Below are 26,218 nucleotides of genomic sequence, written 5' to 3'. Positions count from 1 at the left end.
GTCTATAATTGTAACACTGGGCTAACAGTAGTAGCCTACAGAATGATTATTGTAGGCAATGTATGACTGAATTATTCAAACTAACCAGAACCATTATTTGGACATTCCAGGAACAACAATCCTATCCATGTAGTTCCAGGAATCCAAATTCATTTTGTGGTTCCAGGAACAACAGATCTATCCCATGGCTGGCATTGTGGTTGATGCTGGTTTATGGTCCTGGGCATACATTGTCTAATTATTAGTTATAAAATATAACTTCTAACCAAAAGAAAGCTAATTAAGAAAAACAATTCTTGCACATCTAAAGACTCATTAGATTATTGATTACTTGTTATTTGGAAAACATTACAGGAAATGGGTTGATCAGCTGTGTTTTTATTGAAATGTATTGCTTCATTTTGAAATTGGAAGTTCTTTGGATACACTGGAAAGGGGTTGTACACTGAAACCAAAATGTTGACCTAATGTAGTACCCTTTAAAACTTTGGGAAACAAAGTCTTGTTTTGATAACCTCTGAAAGGTGGCTAAAACAATCAGGCAGACATTTATAAGTATAACTAAAAAAATAGACTGCACAGCACTACAAGCAAATCTCAGAAAATGATGAAAAAGTGAACACCAAAATCAAATGTCTGTACTTTTTTAATGTTAAGAGGAATTGCTCTCATACACAATGCAATGCAATGCTTTTGAATTTCATTTAGTTACAAACTACTACATCAAAATTGCAAAAATCATGAAAACGTCCTCGTTTCTGTACATACTGTAACAATTATATGGAAAATATTATATTATATATTATATAAAATATTATATATTAATTCTCATGATGCTGGTTCTCACATTATCAATACCACGTGGTGTGACGAAATTACTATCACTGTGTCCTTGGCTTCTGGCCCACTTATGACACTCAGTATGATGTCTGGTTTAGTTCTAAGGGCAAGGAGTTCTTCTATCTTCCCTCTCAGGTCAGGGCAGATACAGTGTGAGTGTGCATCCATAGGGTCAATAGGATCATGGTTATTATGTTTATCATACACAAGCTGGACGATGACCGTGTAATTTTCCCAGTCATTACCAACCTTAAATGACACAAGCCTTGCAGTTGAAACCCACTGCTCTGTAGCTTTTAGGCTTTTGTTTTCCAAAACGGATGCAATTAAATTTGTAGTAGCCGCTTTCCTTGTCTTAACTGGAACTGGAACTGAAAGTGCTGTATTGGCCATCAAGGCTTAAACTTTGCAGTTTTCCAAGAAGAACACTAAGCACATCTTCCTGACGTTTTATGACAAAAACATCTAGTTTAGCTTTTTTCACTCCAGATTTTCTTTGTTCTTCTTTGATGACAGCTGTTTTAATAATGTCCTCCATTTCTGAAAAAAAAAAGAGAGTATGGTTTTATTTGCATTTACTTTACTCTAGATACGAACATTAATAACGGTCCTGGGCGAATGTCACTTGATGGTGGGCCTGGACTAACACATTAATGACGGTCCTGGGTTAATGTTACTTGATGGTGGGCCTGGACTAACACTGATGGTCCAGGGCAAATGTCAGACTAAACGCCTAGCTGGCCCTGAAGTTACATTGATGTCCGATGCAAACGTTATTAGAAGTTATCAAACGTCATTACTTAATAAACCTCACTTATGTGAAAATGTCGTGTATATGAGTGTGTGTATGTGTGTGTCAGAGACATAACGTTACATAAGAAGCTATCAATTGTGATAATGAAGTTTAATGAACACGTTGTTGAGGTGCAGGTCTGGTCGGTAAAGAAAAATACAGCCAGACACACGCTTGGCTCCAATACAAATTTAGTTTTATTGAATATGAGAACCAAAAGAAAAAACGTTTCAGCAGCAAGCTGCCTTAGATAGAGGTAGAGCTACCACAAGTCGTAAATATCTAGTAACGTCTATTTTCACACATATTTATTTCCCATTAAATAGAACCCACAGAGGTTAAATACATATAATTCTCCCCCAAATTGTTTGTAAAATCCAAGCAAATCTCACCTTTTCTGCATTAGGACAGCCATGCACCAGCTAAATTTCATGCCAGGGCACCTAAGATGAAATGACGATGTTGCATGGGAACGCAAAACTATTGCAAGGGAACGCAAAAGTATTGCGAGGTAACGCAAAACTATTGCGAGAGAACGCAAAATTTATTGCGAGGTAACACAAAACATATTGCAAGGTAATGCAAAATATTGCGAGGTAACGCAAAACATATTGCGAGGGAACGCAAAAAAATTTCTCGCCGTGACCCTTGGGGGGCTCCGTATTGATCTATTCAATCTAACAGTGAATACCTGACGCACCACTCATTCACGTGACAGCTGATCACAAGTTCAAGATACACACATGCAAACATGCATATACATAAACACAGACACACACCAACATGGTCTCTACCAATCCCAGGTATCATCTGTCAGCCCAAATAAACTCCTCACATGGATGTCACACCAGTATCAGGTTGGTGTTACCTGACGTCTTGAGTAAGTACAATCTACTGTATGCTTGATGTTGTTATTGCATTGGACCGCATTTGGTATGGAAATGTTAATGGTATATGGTAAATGACTACATTATGTGCAATACTGAGCTTTTTCATGTGCTTCTTTTTTTTATTTAGATATACTATCTACAGAAAATGCTGAATTCATATTGGGCACAAGGGGACTATCATAATGTGGTGTGTGTGCTTTATTGTTTAGGTATTTACAAGTTAATGTAAAATTAGATTTACATGAGGCAGATATACAAAATCTAGAAGTCATGAGTGTCATGGTATGTTTGTTACAGTCATATTTTCTGAGCGCAGAATTTACCTCATTTTAACGATCTTGTATAGCCTTTTCAGGTACATCGTTTTTTTTAATTTTGATATTTTGGAGGGCACACCATAATATAAAAAGTAAATATGATTGTTTATGTCATTTGTGTAACAGATTTGGAGGATCCTGCAATTTCAGACATGAATTTATCATCTGTTGGTGGTAATGTGACTTCAGTTGGAAATTACCGGGACACGTTCAGCACAGCTGTGGCCAAGAATGTGATTGTTGTGGCCCTCTGTCTCTCCATTAACTACATCAATGGTACCTTGGTCCACACCTTCAGGAAACATCAGGTCTGAAATCTGCTATTTCTGTTTATGTATGGGCAAAAGAATGAATTTTCTTTTTTTTTTTAAAGTGGACCACAAAATAAGACTAAAGGGGAATTCTAACACGTCAAATCTCCTTGCCTTTCTCCTCAAATCATCTTTTCAATTCACTCTGTTCTCGCCAAATAGGTGTCACATTTAAAATCTGTTTGCATTCTTTTGATCTGCTTTGTGCTGAACAACTTAGGCCTTGGCAACACTGATGCATTGTGTCTGTCCATCTCTGTTCATTTCAATTTATTTTCAATGTGAGCCCTGTCTGCGTTGTCCAGACAGGTCTGATGACGCGTCTGTCTTCATCAATTTTCCATCCGAACAGACCCAGTTAAACTTGTTCTGGACAAGAGGAAGCTGGGTATAACGTTGGGATGACTGTAGGTTTTACAGATCAGTTTAATTTATACTGTATAGTCTGTTTCTTCTCTTTTTTCTGTGAAGTGGCACCATTGTGAGCAAAGCCTTTCCGTCCTTCTGCTTAACCCACGATGTTGACGTTCCAAAACAAACCAACGGACAGAAATCTCTCCATCAATAATTCAGTCTGTTTTATGATGGATCAGTGTGGCCACCGGCTTAAACCGATCTTTTTCAAATGACGGATTTAAATATTTGTAAATATTCCCAGTCCCAGTATCAAAAAGCTTAATATTAACATCTACTTTAATGGTTCATTAAGTTATATTCCTTATGATTCCCTTGTCTTAACCAACCTTATCCTCCAGATCTTCAATGTGAACCCTCGTTACATTCTGTTCATCCATCTGGTGATAAATGACATAATGCAGCTGACCCTCTCAAGCTTTCTCCACGTCATCAGCTATGTCCTGTACATCATCAATGTGCCCTTCTGCATTATCCTGCTGATTATTGCCATCCTCACTACCCTCAACACCCCACTAAATTTGGCTGTTATGGCAGTCGAGTGTTACATCGCCATCTGCATCCCCCTCCGTCATGGCCGGATCTGTACTGTCAAGAGAACCTATGTTCTGATCGGTTTGATCTGGGTGACAAGCGTGGTCTGTATCCTGCCAGATGTCGTCATCCTCCTGGCCACTGAACCTCTGCAGTTCTTCCATTCCAGAGTGTTGTGCTCCAGGGATTACGTATTCAGAAGCACCTACAGCCTCAAGAAGAGGGATGCATCCCACATTGTTTTTCTGGTCCTGGTTTGGCTAACCCTCTTCTACACTTACTTCAGGATTCTGTTTGCTGCTAAGCAGGCTAACACAGACGTTAGAAAAGCCAGGAACACTATCCTCCTCCATGGTTTCCAGCTGCTTTTATGTATGCTCACTTACATGCAACCCATGTTAGAAAAAGGCCTGCTGTACTTATTCCCTAAGCAGTACCTGGCCACACGCTTCACCTGCTATATTTCTGTTCAGATCCTGCCACGGTTTGTTAGTCCCATTGTCTACGGACTACGAGACCAGACTTTCAGGCGATATCTGAAAAGGTACCTGTTGTGTAAAGTGAGCATAAGAAACCGTCCAGAAAATGTCACCAATTCAAGCACTGGGCAATGAAAGGGCAATGAAAAGGCCTCGTAACATGTAATGAATTATTGTGTTTTTGTTCAGTTTTCATTAAAGATGCCATGATGGTTGTACTTAAAACATAATGGTACTAACTACAAACACCTACTATGGCCACAATTTTCAAGGCCTTTTTTTTTTTTTTTTTAAATGTTTCAGAACTTTGCTCATCATATCCACAACAGCCTGATCAAGGTTGGACAGTAAAATTATGAAATGTAAATATACAAATAATAATGTGTTTTATGTTGTCATAGCCTCAAGACAGCCACAGGAAGATGTTAAGTTGGTGCCATGATCATCACATTACAGTAGAAACTGACAAGTGCCATTGTATGATAGGCTATACGCATATTTTGTACTTAAAACCTTGAAATAAAAATGTCCATATGCCTCAACAGACTTAGGTAGATGGACATGGAGAACTGAACCTTAAACCTAACCTATATCATAATGAAATTTCATTGGTTCTGATTGTTACTGTTGACATCTGACATCTAAACTGTAAGGCTTGAATTGAAAGACAAAGTGAAAATAAAAATAGATAAATAAATATACCACGAGTTGTAGTAATCCCCCTCTGAAAAAATCCTAATATCGATACTTGGATGTTATTTTACTGCTATGACAGGGACATATATCAAAATATTAAGTCTGTATCCAAAAGTCTAGGAGACATTTTTGACTTTTGGCAACATGCCAAAACTCTAGTGCAATCTTGCTTTTTCCAGTTTATGAATATTGCAAAAACTCTGATCAATCCTGAATTTTAATGACACAGAGAAAATTATTCATGCCTTCATTTCATCTTGACTGGATTACTGTAACTCATTGTTCTCCTGTCCTAATCAAAAAGTTTTGGATCGGCTTCAAATGGTGCAAAATTCTGCAGCCAGGCTTTTAACTGGGACTACGAGACGAGATCATATCACCACCATATTAGCTTCTCTAGACTAGTTACCTGTCCGTTTTAGAATCAGTTTTAAGATTTTATTGATAACTTTTAAAGCATTACGGGGTTGCGCAGCCTGAGATCCTCGGGTAGGCCCTCTTGGCTGTTCCTCAGTCCAGGCTCTAGTCTAAACGTGACCAGGCTTTCGCTATTTGGGCCCCTAGACACTGGGGCCCTGGCTCTGGGGAGATCGTCTGGCAGACTCAGTTCCTTCCTTTACAACACTCTTGAAAACAGACTTTAATCTGAAGGCCTTTCTATAATCACTCTACTCTCTTGTACCTGTGTTTTATTTTATTTTATGTTTTACTTATTTATTTTAATGTAAACACGTTTTATCTGACATTTTATCTGATCAACTTGGTTTTACATTTTATCTTCATTTTGCTGTTATCACCTTTTGTTTTGATTTATTTGTGTGAAGCATTTTGTAACATTTGTTTTGAAAAGTGCTATATAAATGCTTGTCACTGTATAATCAGAATCAGATTTATTTTTGCCAGGTACATTTTCACATACTAGGAATTTGACTTGGTGAAGTTGGTGCAGTGCAATATACAAGCATTTAGACAAATAAGCAGCAATCAAGCATTACAAATAGAATTTAAATATCAAATATCAGATACAAAGAACAAAGACAGACGAGTTTCCTGAAAAATATATATATACAGTATATACAATAAGTGTGGTGACTAAGTGGGTCAGCGAGGGGCTTTTTACAAGGGCTCAGTGGCAAGTTGCATTTGACCAAGTACCAAAAATGAATAAATAGTGTTACTGTACAGAGAATACAAATACGATAGATATGAGTATGTATACAGAAGTACTATTTGTGTGGAATTGTGCTCATAGAGTCAGTGAAAGACGGGGATTGTTTGTAAGCCCCACTGCCATGGGGAAGAAACTGTGTTGTGGTGCCGTGAGGTTCTGGTCTTGATAGACCGCAGTCTCTTGCCAGAGGGGAGTCTCTCAGAGATGAGATGACCAGGGTGAGAAGGGTCAGCCATGATCATCTCTGCCTGCTTCCTGGTCCTGGAGGTGTACAGTTCTCGGAGAGAAGGCAGGTTGCAGCCGATCACCTTCTCTGCAGAGCGGATGATCCGTTGCAGCCTGGACTTGTCCTTGGGCAGTAGAAGCAGCAAACCAGATGGTGATGGAGGATGTGAGGATGGACTCGATGATGGCTGTGTAGAACTGCACCATCATTTTCTGCGGCAGCTTGAATTTCTTCAGTTGCCGTAGAAAGTACATCCTCTGCTGGGCTTTATTCATGATGGAGCTGATGTTCTGCTCCCACCTGAGGTCCTGCGAAATGATGGTGCGCAGGAATCTGAATGACTCCGCTGTGTTGACTGGGGAGTCGACCAGGATGGGAAGGGAATTTGTGGTCAGAAATATCCCAGACCATGAGCTTCAGAGAATGTAAACACAATTACTTCTTCTGTTATTACTTCTGTGTTAAAGCACAACACTGTTGTCTAGCGTTTTGGTGTTCTACACGCATAATCACCAACGCAGAACCATAAATGCTCACACCACCGTAGACACCTACGCCTTAGCTACAGAAGTATAATTTGGCTTTTAGGCCTGCTGGTACCTACCTACAAGGGAGGCCCAACATAGGCCCAGCGACAGATCTACCACAGCTTTAAGGTAAGGCCTTATACTTGTAGTAGTTGTAATTAAAAAATCAAAACATCAATCCGCTCAGCACAGCACAACCCTGTGTTCACAGCATGGACCCTTTTAAAATTATTTTCCATTCAGCCTCCACTGAAAACAAATGTCTTCCTGATGCTTTGTAGCCCGTAGTCTGAACGCACCATTATTTATGTGTAGGGGTAATTAACCCCCTTTGTCTGGTGACGTGGATACTTATTTAAGACACACCAGCCCTGCCAGCCACGCCTATACACCGCACTATAAAGCGCACACACCAGCATGGAATCACTGGTTAACATTGATTGGAACATGTCACCGAGCAGCCTTGAGGTGGAGAGATAGTCTCGTCACTCAGAAAACAAAGGTTACATCATAACGGAACAATCGCTATCATATCAAGTCTATCTCTCCACTCTGTTACAAATTCTATATGTATAGGGGAATCTGTACCCGCACACACCCGACACACCGCAAGGACACGGTGCAGTCCCTACACAGAGCAACTCACACGAGAACGCCATGTAGGCCCACAACAAATGAACAGCCTAAGGCCCCGCCATACGCAAAGGCCAATGGCCAAGAATTGTAGAATATCTGGAGATTCAAGAGAGTCCACCAAATGCTTCTCGCACTAGGACAGAAACACCCCCCATTGGAGTAGCCTGCCCTTGTGGACGGTGCCCAAGTCCCTTGTAGGGTCGTGACAACCTGCTCTGGCAGCCCCCATAGCCAGGAACTCTGTCCTCTCAGGGGCCAGGCTCAGAGTCTGAGTCATCCTACATTTCAGAGGGCAGAGATATTTGTTGAGCCCCCTGAGATCCAGGATGGGGTGTAGATCCCCGTCCTGTTTGGGGACAAGGAAGTAATGGGAGTAGAACCTTTTTTGTCACCCCGCCCCACCTCTATGATGGCACATTTGAACAGGAGTGAGGTCACCTCCGCACGCAGCATGTCCCTGTGCTGCAGGTCCACCATCGTAGATGGAGGGGCTGACCTTGCCACAGGAGGGCTGCAGAGGAATTGCAAACAGTACCCCTGGGTCATGGTAGAAAGGACCCAGGGGCACACCTCCAGCGCCGCCCATGAAGCAACTCGTGCTGAGAGAGAGCAACAGTGGCCTGTCAGGAGCGAAGTCCTGGGCTTGAGCCTCCTTGGCCCTGACCGCCTCCCCTTTTCTTGCCCTGCTGCTGAGCCCTCTGCTTGCCAAAGGATTCAAGCTGGGGCCTAAGATTCCACGGACCCCACTTGGGCCGTTCCAGGGGATCATGGGGTTGACTCTCTGCCGGTAGCTGCCACGACACCGGCCTAGTGAACCCAACGCCTCTCGGGCCTGCTGCATCTATTTAGATCAATTTCTATACACTGACCAACTTTTGATTTTGTGCCTCTTTATGGGAAACACTGCATCTATCAGTCAAAGACGCCCTCTAGAGGCCATCTCACGAAGCGTCAGATGACTGCCTGAACTGAATGCCCTCAGCTGCACCTTGGGAAAAATAACTTACCAACAAAGATAAAATTAAATGTGATTTTATCTGCAACTTGATAACATGGCATTTCAATATAGTTTAATATAGATAACATAGTGGCTCACAACATTTACTAAGTAAAAAGTAGAGCAGAACACTGGCGGACTCCGGGGGGGGTGGGGGAGGTTGAAAAAGTGTCGCTAAAGTGCCCTCTTGAGTGGCGAAAACGAGAGGAAGTGCCCTATTGGCTGCCCTTCATATGGGAAAAAAATGATTGGGTGCCCTTTAGGGTGCTGCTTCATGCAATAAATTATGATGATGTGCCCTCTAGAGCAAGAAAATTTGATAACGTGTCTTAATGACTGTCCTTCTAGAGGATAAAATGTGATGCGGTGCCCTATAAGGTGCCCTTACAATGGTCTAAACTTGACGTTCCCTATGGGTGCCCTTCCAATGGAAACGGGTGCCGTTATGGAGTGCCCTTTATGCCGCCCCTACATGACAGTGTCCCAAAGGCTGCCCTTTCCAGTAGAGAAAATGGGATGCAGTGCTGTATAGGATACTCCTACAGGTGAGAAAACATGATGAAGTGCCCAATTAGGTGCTCCTCTAATGGAGAAGTGCCCCTCCAGGGGACAACATGTGATGCAGTGCTGTAAAGGGTGTCCCTACATGCGTGAGAATGTGGGGAAGTTTCCTAATGGATGCCCCTCCAGTGGAGAAAATGTGATGTGGTGCCATATAGGTGCCCTTACAATGGGATAAACTTGAGGTTCCCTACAGGTGCCTTTCTGATGAAAAACTCATGAAGTGCCCTCTTAGATGCCCTTCCAAGTGAGAAAACACGATGAAGTGCCCTTGCAATGGAGAGAAAAATCCCAGTGAAGAAAATGAGATGTAGTGCCCTACAGTCTCCCATACAACGTGACCTCTCTAGGGCAGGGACAGGCTTTCCCAAAGTGGGTGCCATGACGACAGTCTAGGAGTGTCGCCAAATACTTGATAAGATTTTGACCTTACCTCTCAAACCGTGCTTACATTCAAAACACATTGTATGGCCGCTAACAAATCTTTTCTGCATTTTTGCAAGGGGCCAATAAGTTAGGCTAATATCTAGCTAGCATTTTGATGTAATCTCATCTGCACTGTCCCTGTTTTCTATTTTTCAATGTACCCTTTAGGTTAGGTTAGATTATGTTAGGTTAACTGTATTTGATAGTAAAAGTAAATTGTTGCCAACGATGACACAATAAAGTTTAAAATACTCATTCCCATTGTTAAAAACTTACATCTATTCCATCCATTTAAGTTTTCAGTTTTAGCCACACCCCCTCTAGAATGTTCAGATGTCAGAGGGGGCTTAATACAGTCTGAGCTGTAACTGTGATTTTCAAGGAAAGGCTTGATTCACTAGGCTAACTGACGGGTGATAAAACGCATTAAGGCAAAGCATTATCTCTAGGCTATATACAGTAAAACAAAGCCCCTAAACTACAGTAGGCCTATAAATCTAACTGTTTACATTTTGGGATTATGGAGTTGATAGCTTTTTTGTTATTTTGCAGGTGATAATGGTTAGTGGTAATAGACTATAGCCTATGTGAGTGCAATTTTCATATATTCTTTTTATTCACCATTTCATTTTGCATCCCAAATGAAAAATCACTACATTCTTTTTGGCACCTACAGTGTGTTTGTGATAGCCTACTTTTTAGAGTTTAGAGTGACCTTGTGGCGCAGCCTATAATCTCTTACAGTGGGCTATTACTTAATGCTTTTCTGTGGCATGATATTTTTTTGCACGATAATAGACTATATTCAAGTTGTAAAGTAACCTTCTAAGATGTAGTTACTGTGTTTTACTTCAGAGGTGTTTGTGAAATAAACATTTTAAAGGTTTATAGTTCCCTGTGTGTTTTTATCTTTGAGGTGTGATTATACTAAACATCGAACAAAAAGTTCGGAAATTTGTGTTTGGTAGATTATTTCTCTGTTGTAACAATGCTTCTTGGCAATACATTTTATACCGTTGGAAAGCCTGTTTATTTCCCTTTTAAATGGTGCCTCATTTGTAAGGAACATGCATTTGTGGGATGAGCAGCACAGCTGAGTATGTGGGTTGCGCTCATGTAAAATTTGCCAAATCTTCTCTGCCAATGCCAAACAGCTTATTCTGCTGTTGCTATTGACTCTTGTTTGGTGTTGTGGATTGGATGATTGAAGTCTATCAGTAACAAGGAAGAAACAACACATATTGGCAATTTTACAATTTATTCATTTAACAAACAGTCAGGAGCCTCAGTAGCGTGTGGAAGAACCATACACAGCCACAACAGCCTGGCACCTCCTCCTCATGCTGGTCACCAGCCTGGTCACACACTGCTGTGGGATGGCATTCCACTCCTCAACCAGGGTTTGTCGCAAGTCAGCCAACGTGGTTGTGTTGGTCACTCTAGCACGAACAGCACGCCCAAGCGGGATCCCATAAGTGTTCAATTGGGTTGAGGTCAGGACTGTTGGCAGGCCATTCCGTTCTCTCTACTCACAAATTCTGGAGGTAGTCTCTGATAAACCCCGCTCTGTGGGGGCGAACGTTGTCATCTTGGAGGATGGAGTTCGGTCCCAGACTGTGGAGATATGGGATTGCCACTGGTTGCAGAATCTCATCTCGATATCTCTCTGCATTGAGATTGCCTCCAATGATGACAAGCCTCGTTTTTCCAGTGATGGAGATGCCGCCCCACACCATCACACCGCCTCCACCAAAAGGTGTTACTCTATCGGTGCAGCAATCAGCATAGCGTTCTCCCCATCTTCTCCACACTTTGACCCTACGATCCAACTTCCGTAGGCAGAATCTGGACTCATCGCTGAACATAACGTTCCTCCACATGTTCAGGTTCCAGTGCAGGTGCCAATCAGGTACCTGATTGTCAGCACCTGGGGGTACCGGAAGCTCAAAACAAGAGTCAATAGCAACATCAGAATAAGCTGTTTGGCATTGGCAGAGAAGATTTGGCAAATTTTTCATGAGCGCAACCCACATACTCAGCTGTGCTGCTCATCCCACAAATGCATGTTCCTTACAAATGGGGCACCATTTAAAAGGGAAATAAACAGGCTTTCCAACGGTATAAAATGTATTGCCAAGAAGCATTGTTACAACAGAGAAATAATCTACCAAACACAAATTTCCGAACTTTTTGTTCGATGTTTATTAATCTGGATCGCCTAATAACAAAGTGTTAATCTTAATCAAGGATGAAGACTATTTCATCATGATTGACGCATCATAGCTTTTTGCGCACTGGTGGGGCCCCATGTCGTGCAGTAGGTGCCCTTTTTATTTTTTCGCCCCTGCCCTTCAAACAGTCTGAGTCCGCCACTGGAGCAGAATAAGAACCATTGATCTATTCAATCTAGCATAACAGTGAATACTGGACTCACCACTCATTCATGTGACAATTGATCACGGGTTCAAATACACACATGCAAACATGCATATACATAGACACAAACATACACTAACATGGTCTCTACTAATCCCAGATGTCATCATCAGCCTATATAAACTCCTCACATGGATATCACACCCATATCAGGTTGGTGTTACCTGACATCTTGGGTAGGTACAATCTACTGTATGCTTGATGTTTTTATTGCATTGGACCGCATATGGCATGGAAATGTTAATGGTATATGGTAAATGACTACATTAGGTGCAATACTGAGCTTTTTCTTGTGCTTATTTTTTTTTATTTAGATATATTGTCTACAGAAAATGTTGATTTGCCTCGGTCATATTGGGCACAGATGGGGCTAGCATAATGGAGGAGTGTGGTGTGTGTGCTTTATTGTTTAGGTATTTACCAGTTAATGTAAAATTAGATTTACATGAGGCGATATACAAAATCTAGAAGTCATGAGTCTGTTTGTTACAGTCATATTTTCTGAGCCCCGAATTTACCTCATTTTAATTATCTTGTATAGCCTTTTCAGGTACTTTTTTTTTTTTAATTTTGATATTTTGGAGGGCACACCCTAATATAAAAAGTAAATATGATTGTTTCTGTCATTTGTGTAACAGATTTGGAGGATCCTGCAATTTCATGAATTTATCATCTGTTGGTCAAAAGTAGATAAATAGCTGTTTGACATGTCTGTGTGGTGAGATGGTTATAAAACTTGTTATGTTTGAATGTTTTAAACTACAAAGTATGTTTTACTGTAAAATTAGATTTACATGAGGCAGATATACAAAATCTAGAAGTAATGAGTATCATGGTATGTTTGTTACAGTTACACCATTGGAGCAATTTCTAGTGCGCGGACTCTATTTTGCAATAATTTTGCAACTGTCTTTCTGTCCAGCACCTAGTATCAGTTTGGATGTGCATGCTTTTGTGTATCTTTAGTTACATGTTTGTTACACTAACATTTTCTGAGCATAGAAAATTGCACAATTTTAACGATCTTGTATAGCTGTATATTTTCAGGTATATATTATTTTTTTCATTTTGATATTTGGAGGGCACACCATAATCTAAAAAATATGATTGTTTCTGTCATTTCTGTAACAGATTTGGAGGATCCTCCAACTTGAGACATGAATTTATCATCTGTTGGTGGTAATGTGACTTCAGCTGGAAATTACCGGAACACGTTCAGCACAGCTATGGCCAAGAATGTGATTGTTGTGGCCCTCTGTATCTCCATTAACTACATCAATGGTACCTTGGTCCACACCTTCAGGAAACATCAGGTCTGAAATCTGCTATTTCTCTTTATGTATGGGCAAAAGAATGAATTTTCTTTTCGAGTTAAAGTGGACCACAAAATAAGACTACAGGGGAATTCTAACATGTCAAATCTCCTTTCCTTTCTCCTCAAATCATCTTTTCAATTCACTCGGTTCTTGCCAAATAGGTGTCACATTTAAAATCTCTTTGCATTCTTTTGATCTGCTTTGTGCTGAACAACTTAGGCCGTGGCAACACTGATCCATTGTGTCTGTCCATCTCCGTTCATTTAAATTTATTTTCAATGTGAGCCCTGTCTGCGCTGTCCAGACAGGTCTGATGACGTGTCTGTCTCCATCAATTTTCCATCCGTTGTGACAAACAGACCAAGTTAAACTTGTTCTGGACGGACAGATTTGTCACCATCCGATTAGCCAATCAGAGGCGTTCCTACGTTTATTTTGGGGAAAAAAATCGGCAAACACAGGGACAACAGTACAACCAAAACAAAGATAAACCGGAGGAAGCTGGGTATAACGTTGGGATGGCTGTAGGTTTTACAGATCAGTTTAATTTATACTGTATAGTCTGTTTCTTCTCTTTTTTTCTGTGAAGCGGCACCATTGTGAGCAAAGCCTTTCCGTCCTTCTGCCTAACCCATGATGTTGACGTTCCAAAACAAACCAACAGACAGAAATCTCTCCATCGATAATTCAGTCTGTTTTATGATGGATCAGTGTGGCCACCGCCTAAAACCGATCTTTTTCAAATGATGGAATTAAATATTTGTAAATACTCCCAGTCCCAGTATCAAAAAGCTTAACATTAACATCTACTTTAATGGTTCATTAAGTTATATTCCTTATGATTCCCTTGTCTTAACCAACCTTATCCTCCAGATCTTCAATGTGAACCCTCGTTACATTCTGTTCATCCATCTGGTGATAAATGACATAATGCAGCTGACCCTCTCAAGCTTTCTCCACGTCATCAGCTATGTCCTGTACATCATCAATGTGCCCTTCTGCATTATCCTGCTGATTATTGCCATCCTCGCTACCCTCAACACCCCACTAAATTTGGCTGTTATGGCAGTCGAGTGTTACATCGCCATCTGCATCCCCCTCCGTCATGGCCAGATCTGTACTGTCAAGAGAATCTATGTTCTGATCGGCTTGATCTGGGTGACGAGCGTGGTCTGTATCCTGCCAGATGTCGTCATCCTCCTGGCCACTGAACCTCTGCAGTTCTTCCATTCCAGATTGTTGTGCACCAGGGATTACGTATTCAGAAGCACCTACAGCCTCAAGAAGAGGGATGCATCCCACATTGTTTTTCTGGTCCTGGTTTGGCTAACCCTCTTCTACACTTACTTCAGGATTCTGTTTGCTGCTAAGCAGGCTAACGCAGACGTTAGAAAAGCCAGGAACACTATCCTCCTCCATGGTTTCCAGCTGCTTTTATGTATGCTCACTTACGTGCAACCCATGTTAGAAAAAGGCCTGCTGTACTTATTCCCTAAGCAGTACCTGGCCACACGCTTCACCTGCTATATTACTGTTCAGATCCTGCCACGGTTTGTTAGTCCCATTGTCTACGGACTACGAGACCAGACTTTCAGGCGATATCTGAAAAGGTACCTGTTGTGTAAAGTGAGCATAAGAAACCATCCAGAAAATGTCACCAATTCAAGCACTGGGCAATGAAAGGGCAATGAAAAGGCCTCGTAACATGTAATGAATTATTGTGTTTTTGTTCAGTTTTCATTAAAGATGCCATGATGGTTGTATTTAAAACATAATGGTACTAACTACAAACACCTACTATGGCCCCAATTTTCAAGGCCTTTTTTTTTTTTTTTTTTAAATGTTTCAGAACTTTGCTCATCATATCCACAACAGCCTGATCAAGGTTGGACAGTAAAATTATGAAATGTAAATATAAAAATAATAATGTGTTTTATGTTGTCATAGCCTCAAGACAGCCACAGGAAGATGTTAAGTTGGTGCCATGATCATCACATTACAGTAGAAACTGACAAGTGCCATTGTATGATAGGCTATATGCATATTTTGTACTTAAAACCTTAAAATGAAATAAAAATGTCCATATGCCTCAACAGACTTAGGTAGATGGACATGGAGAACTGAACCTTAAACCTAACCTATATCATAATGAAATTTCATTGGTTCTGATTGTTACTGTTGACATCTGACATCTAAACTGTAAGGCTTGAATTGAAAGACAAAGTGAAAATAAAAATAGATAAATAAATATACCACGATTTGTAGTAATCCCCCTCTGAAAAAATCCTAATATCGATACTTGGATGTTATTTTACTGCTATGACAGGGACATATATCAAAATATTAAGTCTGTATCCAAAAGTCTAGGAGACATTTTTGACTTTTGGTAACATGCCAAAACTCTAGTGCAATCTTGCTTTTTCCAGTTTATGAATATTGCAAAAAATCTGATCAATCCTGAATTTTAATGACACAGAGAAAATTATTCATGCCTTCATTTCATCTTGACTGGATTACTGTAACTCATTGTTCTCCTGTCTTAATCAAAAAGTTTTGGATCGGCTTCAAATGGTGCAAAATTCTGCAGCCAGGCTTTTAACTGGGACTACGAGACGAGATCATATCACCACCATATTAGCTTCTCTAGACTAGTTACCTGTCCGTTTTAGAATCAGTTTTAAGATTTTATTGATAACTTTTAAAGCATTTCGGGGTTGCGCAGCCTGAGATCCTCGGGTAGGCCCTCTTGGCTGTTCCTCAGTCCAGGCTCTAGTCTAAACGTGACCAGGCTTTCGCTATTTGGGCCCCTAGACACTGGGGCCCTGGCTCTGGGGAGATCGTCTGGCAGACTCAGTTCCTTCCTTTACAACACTCTTGAAAACAGACTTTAATCGGAAGGCCTTTCTATAATCACTCTACTCTCTTGTACCTGTGTTTTATTTTATTTTATGTTTTACTTATTTATTTTAATGTAAACACGTTTTATCTGACATTTTATCTGATCAACTTGGTTTTACATTTTATCTTCATTTTGCTGTTATCACCTTTTGTTTTGATTTATTTGTGTGAAGCATTTTGTAACATTTGTTTTGAAAAGTGCTATATAAATGCTTGTCACTGTATAATCAGAATCAGATTTATTTTTGCCAGGTACATTTTCACATACTAGGAATTTGACTTGGTGAAGTTGGTGCAGTGCAATATACAAGCATTTAGACAAATAAGCAGCAATCAAGCATTACAAATAGAATTTAAATATCAAATATCAGATACAAAGAACAAAGACAGACGAGTTTCCTGAAAAATATATATATACAGTATATACAATAAGTGTGGTGACTAAGTGGGTCAGCGAGGGGCTTTTTACAAGGGCTCAGTGGCAAGTTGCATTTGATCAAGTACCAAAAATGAATAAATAGTGTTACTGTACAGAGAATACAAATACGATAGATACGACTATGTATACAGAAGTACAATTTGTGTGGAATTGTGCTCATAGAGTCAGTGAAAGACGGGGATTGTTTGTAAGCCCCACTGCCATGGGGAAGAAACTGTGTTGTGGTGCCGTGAGGTTCTGGTCTTGATAGACCGCAGTCTCTTGCCAGAGGGGAGTCTCTCAGAGATGAGATGACCAGGGTGAGAAGGGTCAGCCATGATCATCTCTGCCTGCTTCCTGGTCCTGGAGGTGTACAGTTCTTGGAGAGAAGGCAGGTTGCAGCCGATCACCTTCTCTGCAGAGCGGATGATCCGTTGCAGCCTGGACTTGTCCTTGGGCAGTAGAAGCAGCAAACCAGATGGTGATGGAGGATGTGAGGATGGACTCGATGATGGCTGTGTAGAACTGCACCATCATTTTCTGCGGCAGCTTGAATTTCTTCAGTTGCCGTAGAAAGTACATCCTCTGCTGGGCTTTATTCATGATGGAGCTGATGTTCTGCTCCCACCTGAGGTCCTGCGAAATGATGGTGCGCAGGAATCTGAATGACTCCGCTGTGTTGACTGGGGAGTCGACCAGGATGGGAAGCGAATTTGTGGTCAGAAATATCCCAGAACATGAGCTTCAGAGAATGTAAACACAATTACTTCTTCTGTTATTACTTCTGTGTTAAAGCACAACACTGTTGTCTAGCGTTTTGGTGTTCTACGCGCATAATCACCAACGCAGAACCATAAATGCTCACACCACCGTAGACACCTACGCCTTAGCTACAGAAGTATAATTTGGCTTTTAGGCCTGCTGGTACCTACCTACAAGGGAGGCCCAACATAGGCCCAGCGACAGATCTACCACAGCTTTAAGGTAAGGCCTTATACTTGTAGTAGTTGTAATTAAAAAATCAAAACATCAATCCGCTCAGCACAGCACAACCCTGTGTTCACAGCATGGACCCTTTTAAAACTATTTTCCATTCAGCCTCCACTGAAAACAAATGTCTTCCTGATGCTTTGTAGCCCGTAGTCTGAACGCACCATTATTTATGTGTAGGGGTAATTAACCCCCTTTGTCTGGTGACGTGGATACTTATTTAAGACACACCAGCCCTGCCAGCCACGCCTATACACCGCACTATAAAGCGCACACACCAGCATGGAATCACTGGTTAACATTGATTGGAACATGTCACCGAGCAGCCTTGAGGTGGAGAGATAGTCTCGTCACTCAGAAAACAAAGGTTACATCATAACGGAACAATCGCTATCATATCAAGTCTATCTCTCCACTCTGTTACAAATTCTATATGTATAGGGGAATCTGTACCCGCACACACCCGACACACCGCAAGGACACGGTGCAGTCCCTACACAGAGCAACTCACACGAGAACGCCATGTAGGCCCACAACAAATGAACAGCCTAAGGCCCCGCCATACGCAAAGGCCAATGGCCAAGAATTGTAGAATATCTGGAGATTCAAGAGAGTCCACCAAATGCTTCTCGCACTAGGACAGAAACACCCCCCATTGGAGTAGCCTGCCCTTGTGGACGGTGCCCAAGTCCCTTGTAGGGTCGTGACAACCTGCTCTGGCAGCCCCCATAGCCAGGAACTCTGTCCTCTCAGGGGCCAGGCTCAGAGTCTGAGTCATCCTACATTTCAGAGGGCAGAGATATTTGTTGAGCCCCCTGAGATCCAGGATGGGGTGTAGATCCCCGTCCTGTTTGGGGACAAGGAAGTAATGGGAGTAGAACCTTTTTTGTCACCCCGCCCCACCTCTATGATGGCACATTTGAACAGGAGTGAGGTCACCTCCGCACACAGCATGTCCCTGTGCTGCAGGTCCACCATCGTAGATGGAGGGGCTGACCTTGCCACAGGAGGGCTGCAGAGGAATTGCAAACAGTACCCCTGGGTCATGGTAGAAAGGACCCAGGGGCACACCTCCAGCGCCGCCCATGAAGCAACTCGTGCTGAGAGAGAGCAACAGTGGCCTGTCAGGAGCAAAGTGCTGGGCTTGAGCCTCCTTGGCCCTGACCGCCTCCCCTTTTCTTGCCCTGCTGCTGAGCCCTCTGCTTGCCAAAGGATTCAAGCTGGGGCCTAAGATTCCACGGACCCCACTTGGGCCGTTCCAGGGGATCATGGGGTTGACTCTCTGCCGGTAGCTGCCACGACACCGGCCTAGTGAACCCAACGCCTCTCGGGCCTGCTGCATCTATTTAGATCAATTTCTATACACTGACCAACTTTTGATTTTGTGCCTCTGTATGGGAAACACTGCATCTATCAGTCAAAGACGCCCTCTAGAGGCCATCTCACGAAGCGTCAGATGACTGCCTGAACTGAATGCCCTCAGCTGCACCTTGGGAAAAATAACTTACCAACAAAGATAAAATTAAATGTGATTTTATCTGCAACTTGATAACATGGCATTTCAATATAGTTTAATATAGATAACATAGTGGCTCACAACATTTACTAAGTAAAAAGTAGAGCAGAACACTGGCGGACTCCGGGGGGGGTGGGGGAGGTTGAAAAAGTGTCGCTAAAGTGCCCTCTTGAGTGGCGAAAACGAGAGGAAGTGCCCTATTGGCTGCCCTTCATATGGGAAAAAAATGATTGGGTGCCCTTTAGGGTGCTGCTTCATGCAATAAATTATGATGATGTGCCCTCTAGAGCAAGAAAATTTGATAACGTGTCTTAATGACTGTCCTTCTAGAGGATAAAATGTGATGCGGTGCCCTATAAGGTGCCCTTACAATGGTCTAAACTTGACGTTCCCTATGGGTGCCCTTCCAATGGAAACGGGTGCCGTTATGGAGTGCCCTTTATGCCGCCCCTACATGACAGTGTCCCAAAGGCTGCCCTTTCCAGTAGAGAAAATGGGATGCAGTGCTGTATAGGATACTCCTACAGGTGAGAAAACATGATGAAGTGCCCAATTAGGTGCTCCTCTAATGGAGAAGTGCCCCTCCAGGGGACAACATGTGATGCAGTGCTGTAAAGGGTGTCCCTACATGCGTGAGAATGTGGGGAAGTTTCCTAATGGATGCCCCTCCAGTGGAGAAAATGTGATGTGGTGCCATATAGGTGCCCTTACAATGGGATAAACTTGAGGTTCCCTACAGGTGCCTTTCTGATGAAAAACTCATGAAGTGCCCTCTTAGATGCCCTTCCAAGTGAGAAAACACGATGAAGTGCCCTTGCAATGGAGAGAAAAATCCCAGTGAAGAAAATGAGATGTAGTGCCCTACAGTCTCCCATACAACGTGACCTCTCTAGGGCAGGGACAGGCTTTCCCAAAGTGGGTGCCATGACGACAGTCTAGGAGTGTCGCCAAATACTTGATAAGATTTTGACCTTACCTCTCAAACCGTGCTTACATTCAAAACACATTGTATGGCCGCTAACAAATCTTTTCTGCATTTTTGCAAGGGGCCAATAAGTTAGGCTAATATCTAGCTAGCATTTTGATGTAATCTCATCTGCACTGTCCCTGTTTTCTATTTTTCAATGTACCTTTTAGGTTAGGTTAGATTATGTTAGGTTAACTGTATTTGATAGTAAAAGTAAATTGTTGCCAACGATGACACAATAAAGTTTAAAATACTCATTCCCATTGTTAAAAACTTACATCTATTCCATCCATTTAAGTTTTCAGTTTTAGCCACACCCCCTCTAGAATGTTCAGATGTCAGAGGGGGCTTAATACAGTCTGAGCTGTAACTGTGATTTTCAAGGAAAGGCTTGATTCACTAGGCTAACTGACGGGTGATAAAACGCATTAAGGCAAAGCATTATCTCTAGGCTATATACAGTAAAACAAAGCCCCTAAACTACAGTAGGCCTATAAATCTAACTGTTTACATTTTGGGATTATGGAGTTGATAGCTTTTTTGTTATTTTGCAGGTGATAATGGTTAGTGGTAATAGACTATAGCCTATGTGAGTGCAATTTTCATATATTCTTTTTATTCACCATTTCATTTTGCATCCCAAATGAAAAATCACTACATTCTTTTTGGCACCTACAGTGTGTTTGTGATAGCCTACTTTTTAGAGTTTAGAGTGACCTTGTGGCGCAGCCTATAATCTCTTACAGTGGGCTATTACTTAATGCTTTTCTGTGGCATGATATTTTTTTGCACGATAATAGACTATATTCAAGTTGTAAAGTAACCTTCTAAGATGTAGTTACTGTGTTTTTCTTCAGAGGTGTTTGTGAAATAAACATTTTAAAGGTTTATAGTTCCCTGTGTGTTTTTATCTTTGAGGTGTGATTATACTAAACATCGAACAAAAAGTTCGGAAATTTGTGTTTGGTAGATTATTTCTCTGTTGTAACAATGCTTCTTGGCAATACATTTTATACCGTTGGAAAGCCTGTTTATTTCCCTTTTAAATGGTGCCTCATTTGTAAGGAACATGCATTTGTGGGATGAGCAGCACAGCTGAGTATGTGGGTTGCGCTCATGTAAAATTTGCCAAATCTTCTCTGCCAATGCCAAACAGCTTATTCTGCTGTTGCTATTGACTCTTGTTTGGTGTTGTGGATTGGATGATTGAAGTCTATCAGTAACAAGGAAGAAACAACACATATTGGCAATTTTACAATTTATTCATTTAACAAACAGTCAGGAGCCTCAGTAGCGTGTGGAAGAACCATACACAGCCACAACAGCCTGGCACCTCCTCCTCATGCTGGTCACCAGCCTGGTCACACACTGCTGTGGGATGGCATTCCACTCCTCAACCAGGATTTGTCGCAAGTCAGCCAACGTGGTTGTGTTGGTCACTCTAGCACGAACAGCACGCCCAAGCGGGATCCCATAAGTGTTCAATTGGGTTGAGGTCAGGACTGTTGGCAGGCCATTCCGTTCTCTCTACTCACAAATTCTGGAGGTAGTCTCTGATAAACCCCGCTCTGTGGGGGCGAACGTTGTCATCTTGGAGGATGGAGTTCGGTCCCAGACTGTGGAGATATGGGATTGCCACTGGTTGCAGAATCTCATCTCGATATCTCTCTGCATTGAGATTGCCTCCAATGATGACAAGCCTCGTTTTTCCAGTGATGGAGATGCCGCCCCACACCATCACACCGCCTCCACCAAAAGGTGTTACTCTATCGGTGCAGCAATCAGCATAGCGTTCTCCCCATCTTCTCCACACTTTGACCCTACGATCCAACTTCCGTAGGCAGAATCTGGACTCATCGCTGAACATAACGTTCCTCCACATGTTCAGGTTCCAGTGCAGGTGCCAATCAGGTACCTGATTGTCAGCACCTGGGGGTACCGGAAGCTCAAAACAAGAGTCAATAGCAACATCAGAATAAGCTGTTTGGCATTGGCAGAGAAGATTTGGCAAATTTTTCATGAGCGCAACCCACATACTCAGCTGTGCTGCTCATCCCACAAATGCATGTTCCTTACAAATGGGGCACCATTTAAAAGGGAAATAAACAGGCTTTCCAACGGTATAAAATGTATTGCCAAGAAGCATTGTTACAACAGAGAAATAATCTACCAAACACAAATTTCCGAACTTTTTGTTCGATGTTTATTAATCTGGATCGCCTAATAACAAAGTGTTAATCTTAATCAAGGATGAAGACTATTTCATCATGATTGACGCATCATAGCTTTTTGCGCACTGGTGGGGCCCCATGTCGTGCAGTAGGTGCCCTTTTTATTTTTTCGCCCCTGCCCTTCAAACAGTCTGAGTCCGCCACTGGAGCAGAATAAGAACCATTGATCTATTCAATCTAGCATAACAGTGAATACTGGACTCACCACTCATTCATGTGACAATTGATCACGGGTTCAAATACACACATGCAAACATGCATATACATAGACACAAACATACACTAACATGGTCTCTACTAATCCCAGATGTCATCATCAGCCTATATAAACTCCTCACATGGATATCACACCCATATCAGGTTGGTGTTACCTGACATCTTGGGTAGGTACAATCTACTGTATGCTTGATGTTTTTATTGCATTGGACCGCATATGGCATGGAAATGTTAATGGTATATGGTAAATGACTACATTAGGTGCAATACTGAGCTTTTTCTTGTGCTTGTTTTTTTTTATTTAGATATATTATCTACAGAAAATGTTGATTTGCCTCGGTCATATTGGGCACAGATGGGGCTAGCATAATGGAGGAGTGTGGTGTGTGTGCTTTATTGTTTAGGTATTTACCAGTTAATGTAAAATTAGATTTACATGAGGCGATATACAAAATCTAGAAGTCATGAGTCTGTTTGTTACAGTCATATTTTCTGAGCCCCGAATTTACCTCATTTTAATTATCTTGTATAGCCTTTTCAGGTACTTTTTTTTTTTTTAATTTTGATATTTTGGAGGGCACACCCTAATATAAAAAGTAAATATGATTGTTTCTGTCATTTGTGTAACAGATTTGGAGGATCCTGCAATTTCATGAATTTATCATCTGTTGGTCAAAAGTAGATAAATAGCTGTTTGACATGTCTGTGTGGTGAGATGGTTATAAAACTTGTTATGTTTGAATGTTTTAAACTACAAAGTATGTTTTACTGTAAAATTAGATTTACATGAGGCAGATATACAAAATCTAGAAGTAATGAGTATCATGGTATGTTTGTTACAGTTACACCATTGGAGCAATTTCTAGTGCGCGGACTCTATTTTGCAATAATTTTGCAACTGTCTTTCTGTCCAGCACCTAGTATCAGTTTGGATGTGCATGCTTTCGTGTATCTTTAGTTACATGTTTGTTACACTAACATTTTCTGAGCATAGAAAATTGCACAATTTTAACGATCTTGTATAGCTGTATATTTTCAGGTATATATTATTTTTTTTATTTTGATATTTGGAGGGCACACCATAATCTAAAAAATATGATTGTTTCTGTCATTTCTGTAACAGATTTGGAGGATTCTCCAACTTGAGACATGAATTTATCATCTGTTGGTGGTAATGTGACTTCAGTTGGAAATTACCGGGACACGTTCAGCACAGCTGTGGCCAAGAATGTGATTGTTGTGGCCCTCTGTATCTCCATTAACTACATCAATGGTACCTTGGTCCACACCTTCAGGAAACATCAGGTCTGAAATCTGCTATTTCTCTTTATGTATGGGCAAAAGAATGAATTTTCTTTTCGAGTTAAAGTGGACCACAAAATAAGACTACAGGGGAATTCTAACATGTCAAATCTCCTTTCCTTTCTCCTCAAATCATCTTTTCAATTCACTCGGTTCTTGCCAAATAGGTGTCACATTTAAAATCTCTTTGCATTCTTTTGATCTGCTTTGTGCTGAACAACTTAGGCCGTGGCAACACTGATCCATTGTGTCTGTCCATCTCCGTTCATTTAAATTTATTTTCAATGTGAGCCCTGTCTGCGCTGTCCAGACAGGTCTGATGACGTGTCTGTCTCCATCAATTTTCCATCCGTTGTGACAAACAGACCAAGTTAAACTTCTTCTGGACGGACAGATTTGTCACCATCCGATTAGCCAATCAGAGGCGTTCCTACGTTTATTTTGGGGGAAAAAATCGGCAAACACAGGGACAACAGTACAACCAAAACAAAGATAAACCGGAGGAAGCTGGGTATAACGTTGGGATGGCTGTAGGTTTTACAGATCAGTTTAATTTATACTGTATAGTCTGTTTCTTCTCTTTTTTTCTGTGAAGCGGCACCATTGTGAGCAAAGCCTTTCCGTCCTCCTGCCTAACCCATGATGTTGACGTTCCAAAACAAACCAACAGACAGAAATCTCTCCATCGATAATTCAGTCTGTTTTATGATGGATCAGTGTGGCCACCGCCTAAAACCGATCTTTTTCAAATGATGGAATTAAATATTTGTAAATACTCCCAGTCCCAGTATCAAAAAGCTTAACATTAACATCTACTGTAATGGTTCATTAAGTTATATTCCTTATGATTCCCTTGTCTTAACCAACCTTATCCTCCAGATCTTCAATGTGAACCCTCGTTACATTCTGTTCATCCATCTGGTGATAAATGACATAATGCAGCTGACCCTCTCAAGCTTTCTCCACGTCATCAGCTATGTCCTGTACATCATCAATGTGCCCTTCTGCATTACCCTGCTGATTATTGCCATCCTCGCTACCTTCAACACCCCACTAAATTTGGCTGTTATGGCAGTCGAGTGTTACATCGCCATCTGCATCCCCCTCCGTCATGGCCAGATCTGTACTGTCAAGAGAACCTATGTTCTGATCGGTTTGATCTGGGTGACGAGTGCGGTCTGTATCCTGCCAGATCTCTTCATCCTCCTGGCCACTGAACCTCTGCAGTTCTTCCATTCCAGAGTGTTGTGTGCCAGGGATTACGTATTCAGAAGCACCTACAGCCTCAAGAAGAGGGATGCATCCCACATTGTTTTTCTGGTCCTGGTTTGGCTAACCCTCTTCTACACTTACTTCAGGATTCTGTTTGCTGCTAAGCAGGCTAACACAGACATTAGAAAAGCCAGGAACACTATCCTCCTCCATGGTTTCCAGCTGCTCTTATGTATGCTCACTTACGTGCGACCCATGTTAGAAAAAGGCCTGCTGTACTTATTCCCTAAGCAGTACCTGGCCACACGCTTCACCTGCTATATTACTGTTCAGATCCTGCCACGGTTTGTTAGTCCCATTGTCTACGGACTACGAGACCAGACTTTCAGGCGATATCTGAAAAGGTACCTGTTGTGTAAAGTGAGCATAAGAAACCATCCAGAAAATGTCACCAATTCAGGCACTGGGCATGCTGTGAAAGGGCAATGAAAAGGCCTCAGTTTTAAAGCTCGTCTCAGGGTTGTTGCAGCATAATAATACCATAATGCAGCATATACAGACAAAAAAATAAAGAAATCATTTGTTATATAACAGTATGTAACATGTAATGAATTATTGTGTTATTTTTGTGAGTTTTCATTAAAGATGCTATGACTATGGCCCCAATTTTCAAGGGCTTTTTTATTTATTTTTTTTTATGTTTCAGAACTTTGCTCATCATATCCACAACAGCCTGATAAAGGTTGGACAGTAAAATTATGAAATGTAAATATACAAATAGTAACGTGTTTTATGTTGTCAAAGCCTCAAGACAGCCACAGGAAGATGTTAAGTTGGTGCCATGGTCATCACATTACAGTAGAAAATGACAAGTGCCATTGTATGATAGGCTGTACGC

General features: G+C 41.5%; 3 protein-coding genes across 3 annotated transcripts; all 3 read left to right on the top strand.

The window, feature by feature from the left end:
- The first annotated feature begins 2,992 nt into the window (after window positions 1-2,992).
- Window positions 2,993-4,713, top strand: LOC139662247 (odorant receptor 131-2-like). Its single transcript, XM_071540887.1, has 2 exons — window positions 2,993-3,148; window positions 3,907-4,713. Exons 1-2 carry the CDS (start codon window positions 2,993-2,995, stop codon window positions 4,711-4,713), a joined length of 963 nt encoding a protein of 320 aa, XP_071396988.1.
- Window positions 4,714-13,411: 8,698 nt separating this feature from the next.
- LOC139662246 (odorant receptor 131-2-like) lies at window positions 13,412-15,250 on the top strand. The gene is made up of 2 exons (XM_071540886.1): window positions 13,412-13,567; window positions 14,444-15,250. The coding sequence occupies exons 1-2, from the start codon at window positions 13,412-13,414 to the stop codon at window positions 15,248-15,250; spliced, it is 963 nt and encodes a 320-aa protein (XP_071396987.1).
- Window positions 15,251-23,955: 8,705 nt separating this feature from the next.
- LOC139662244 (odorant receptor 131-2-like) lies at window positions 23,956-25,809 on the top strand. The gene is made up of 2 exons (XM_071540885.1): window positions 23,956-24,111; window positions 24,988-25,809. The coding sequence occupies exons 1-2, from the start codon at window positions 23,956-23,958 to the stop codon at window positions 25,807-25,809; spliced, it is 978 nt and encodes a 325-aa protein (XP_071396986.1).
- Window positions 25,810-26,218: the final 409 nt, after the last annotated feature.

Source organism: Centroberyx affinis, unplaced genomic scaffold (assembly GCF_046629955.1).
Source record: "Centroberyx affinis isolate AG114_WGS23_722 - 3 ecotype Tasmania unplaced genomic scaffold, CSIRO-AGI_Caff_v1 ptg003742l_1, whole genome shotgun sequence".
In the NCBI taxonomy this organism is placed as follows: Eukaryota; Metazoa; Chordata; class Actinopteri; order Beryciformes; family Berycidae; genus Centroberyx; species Centroberyx affinis.
Note: the sequence above shows the minus strand (reverse complement) of the source record. Positions and strands in the feature narration are given on the sequence as shown.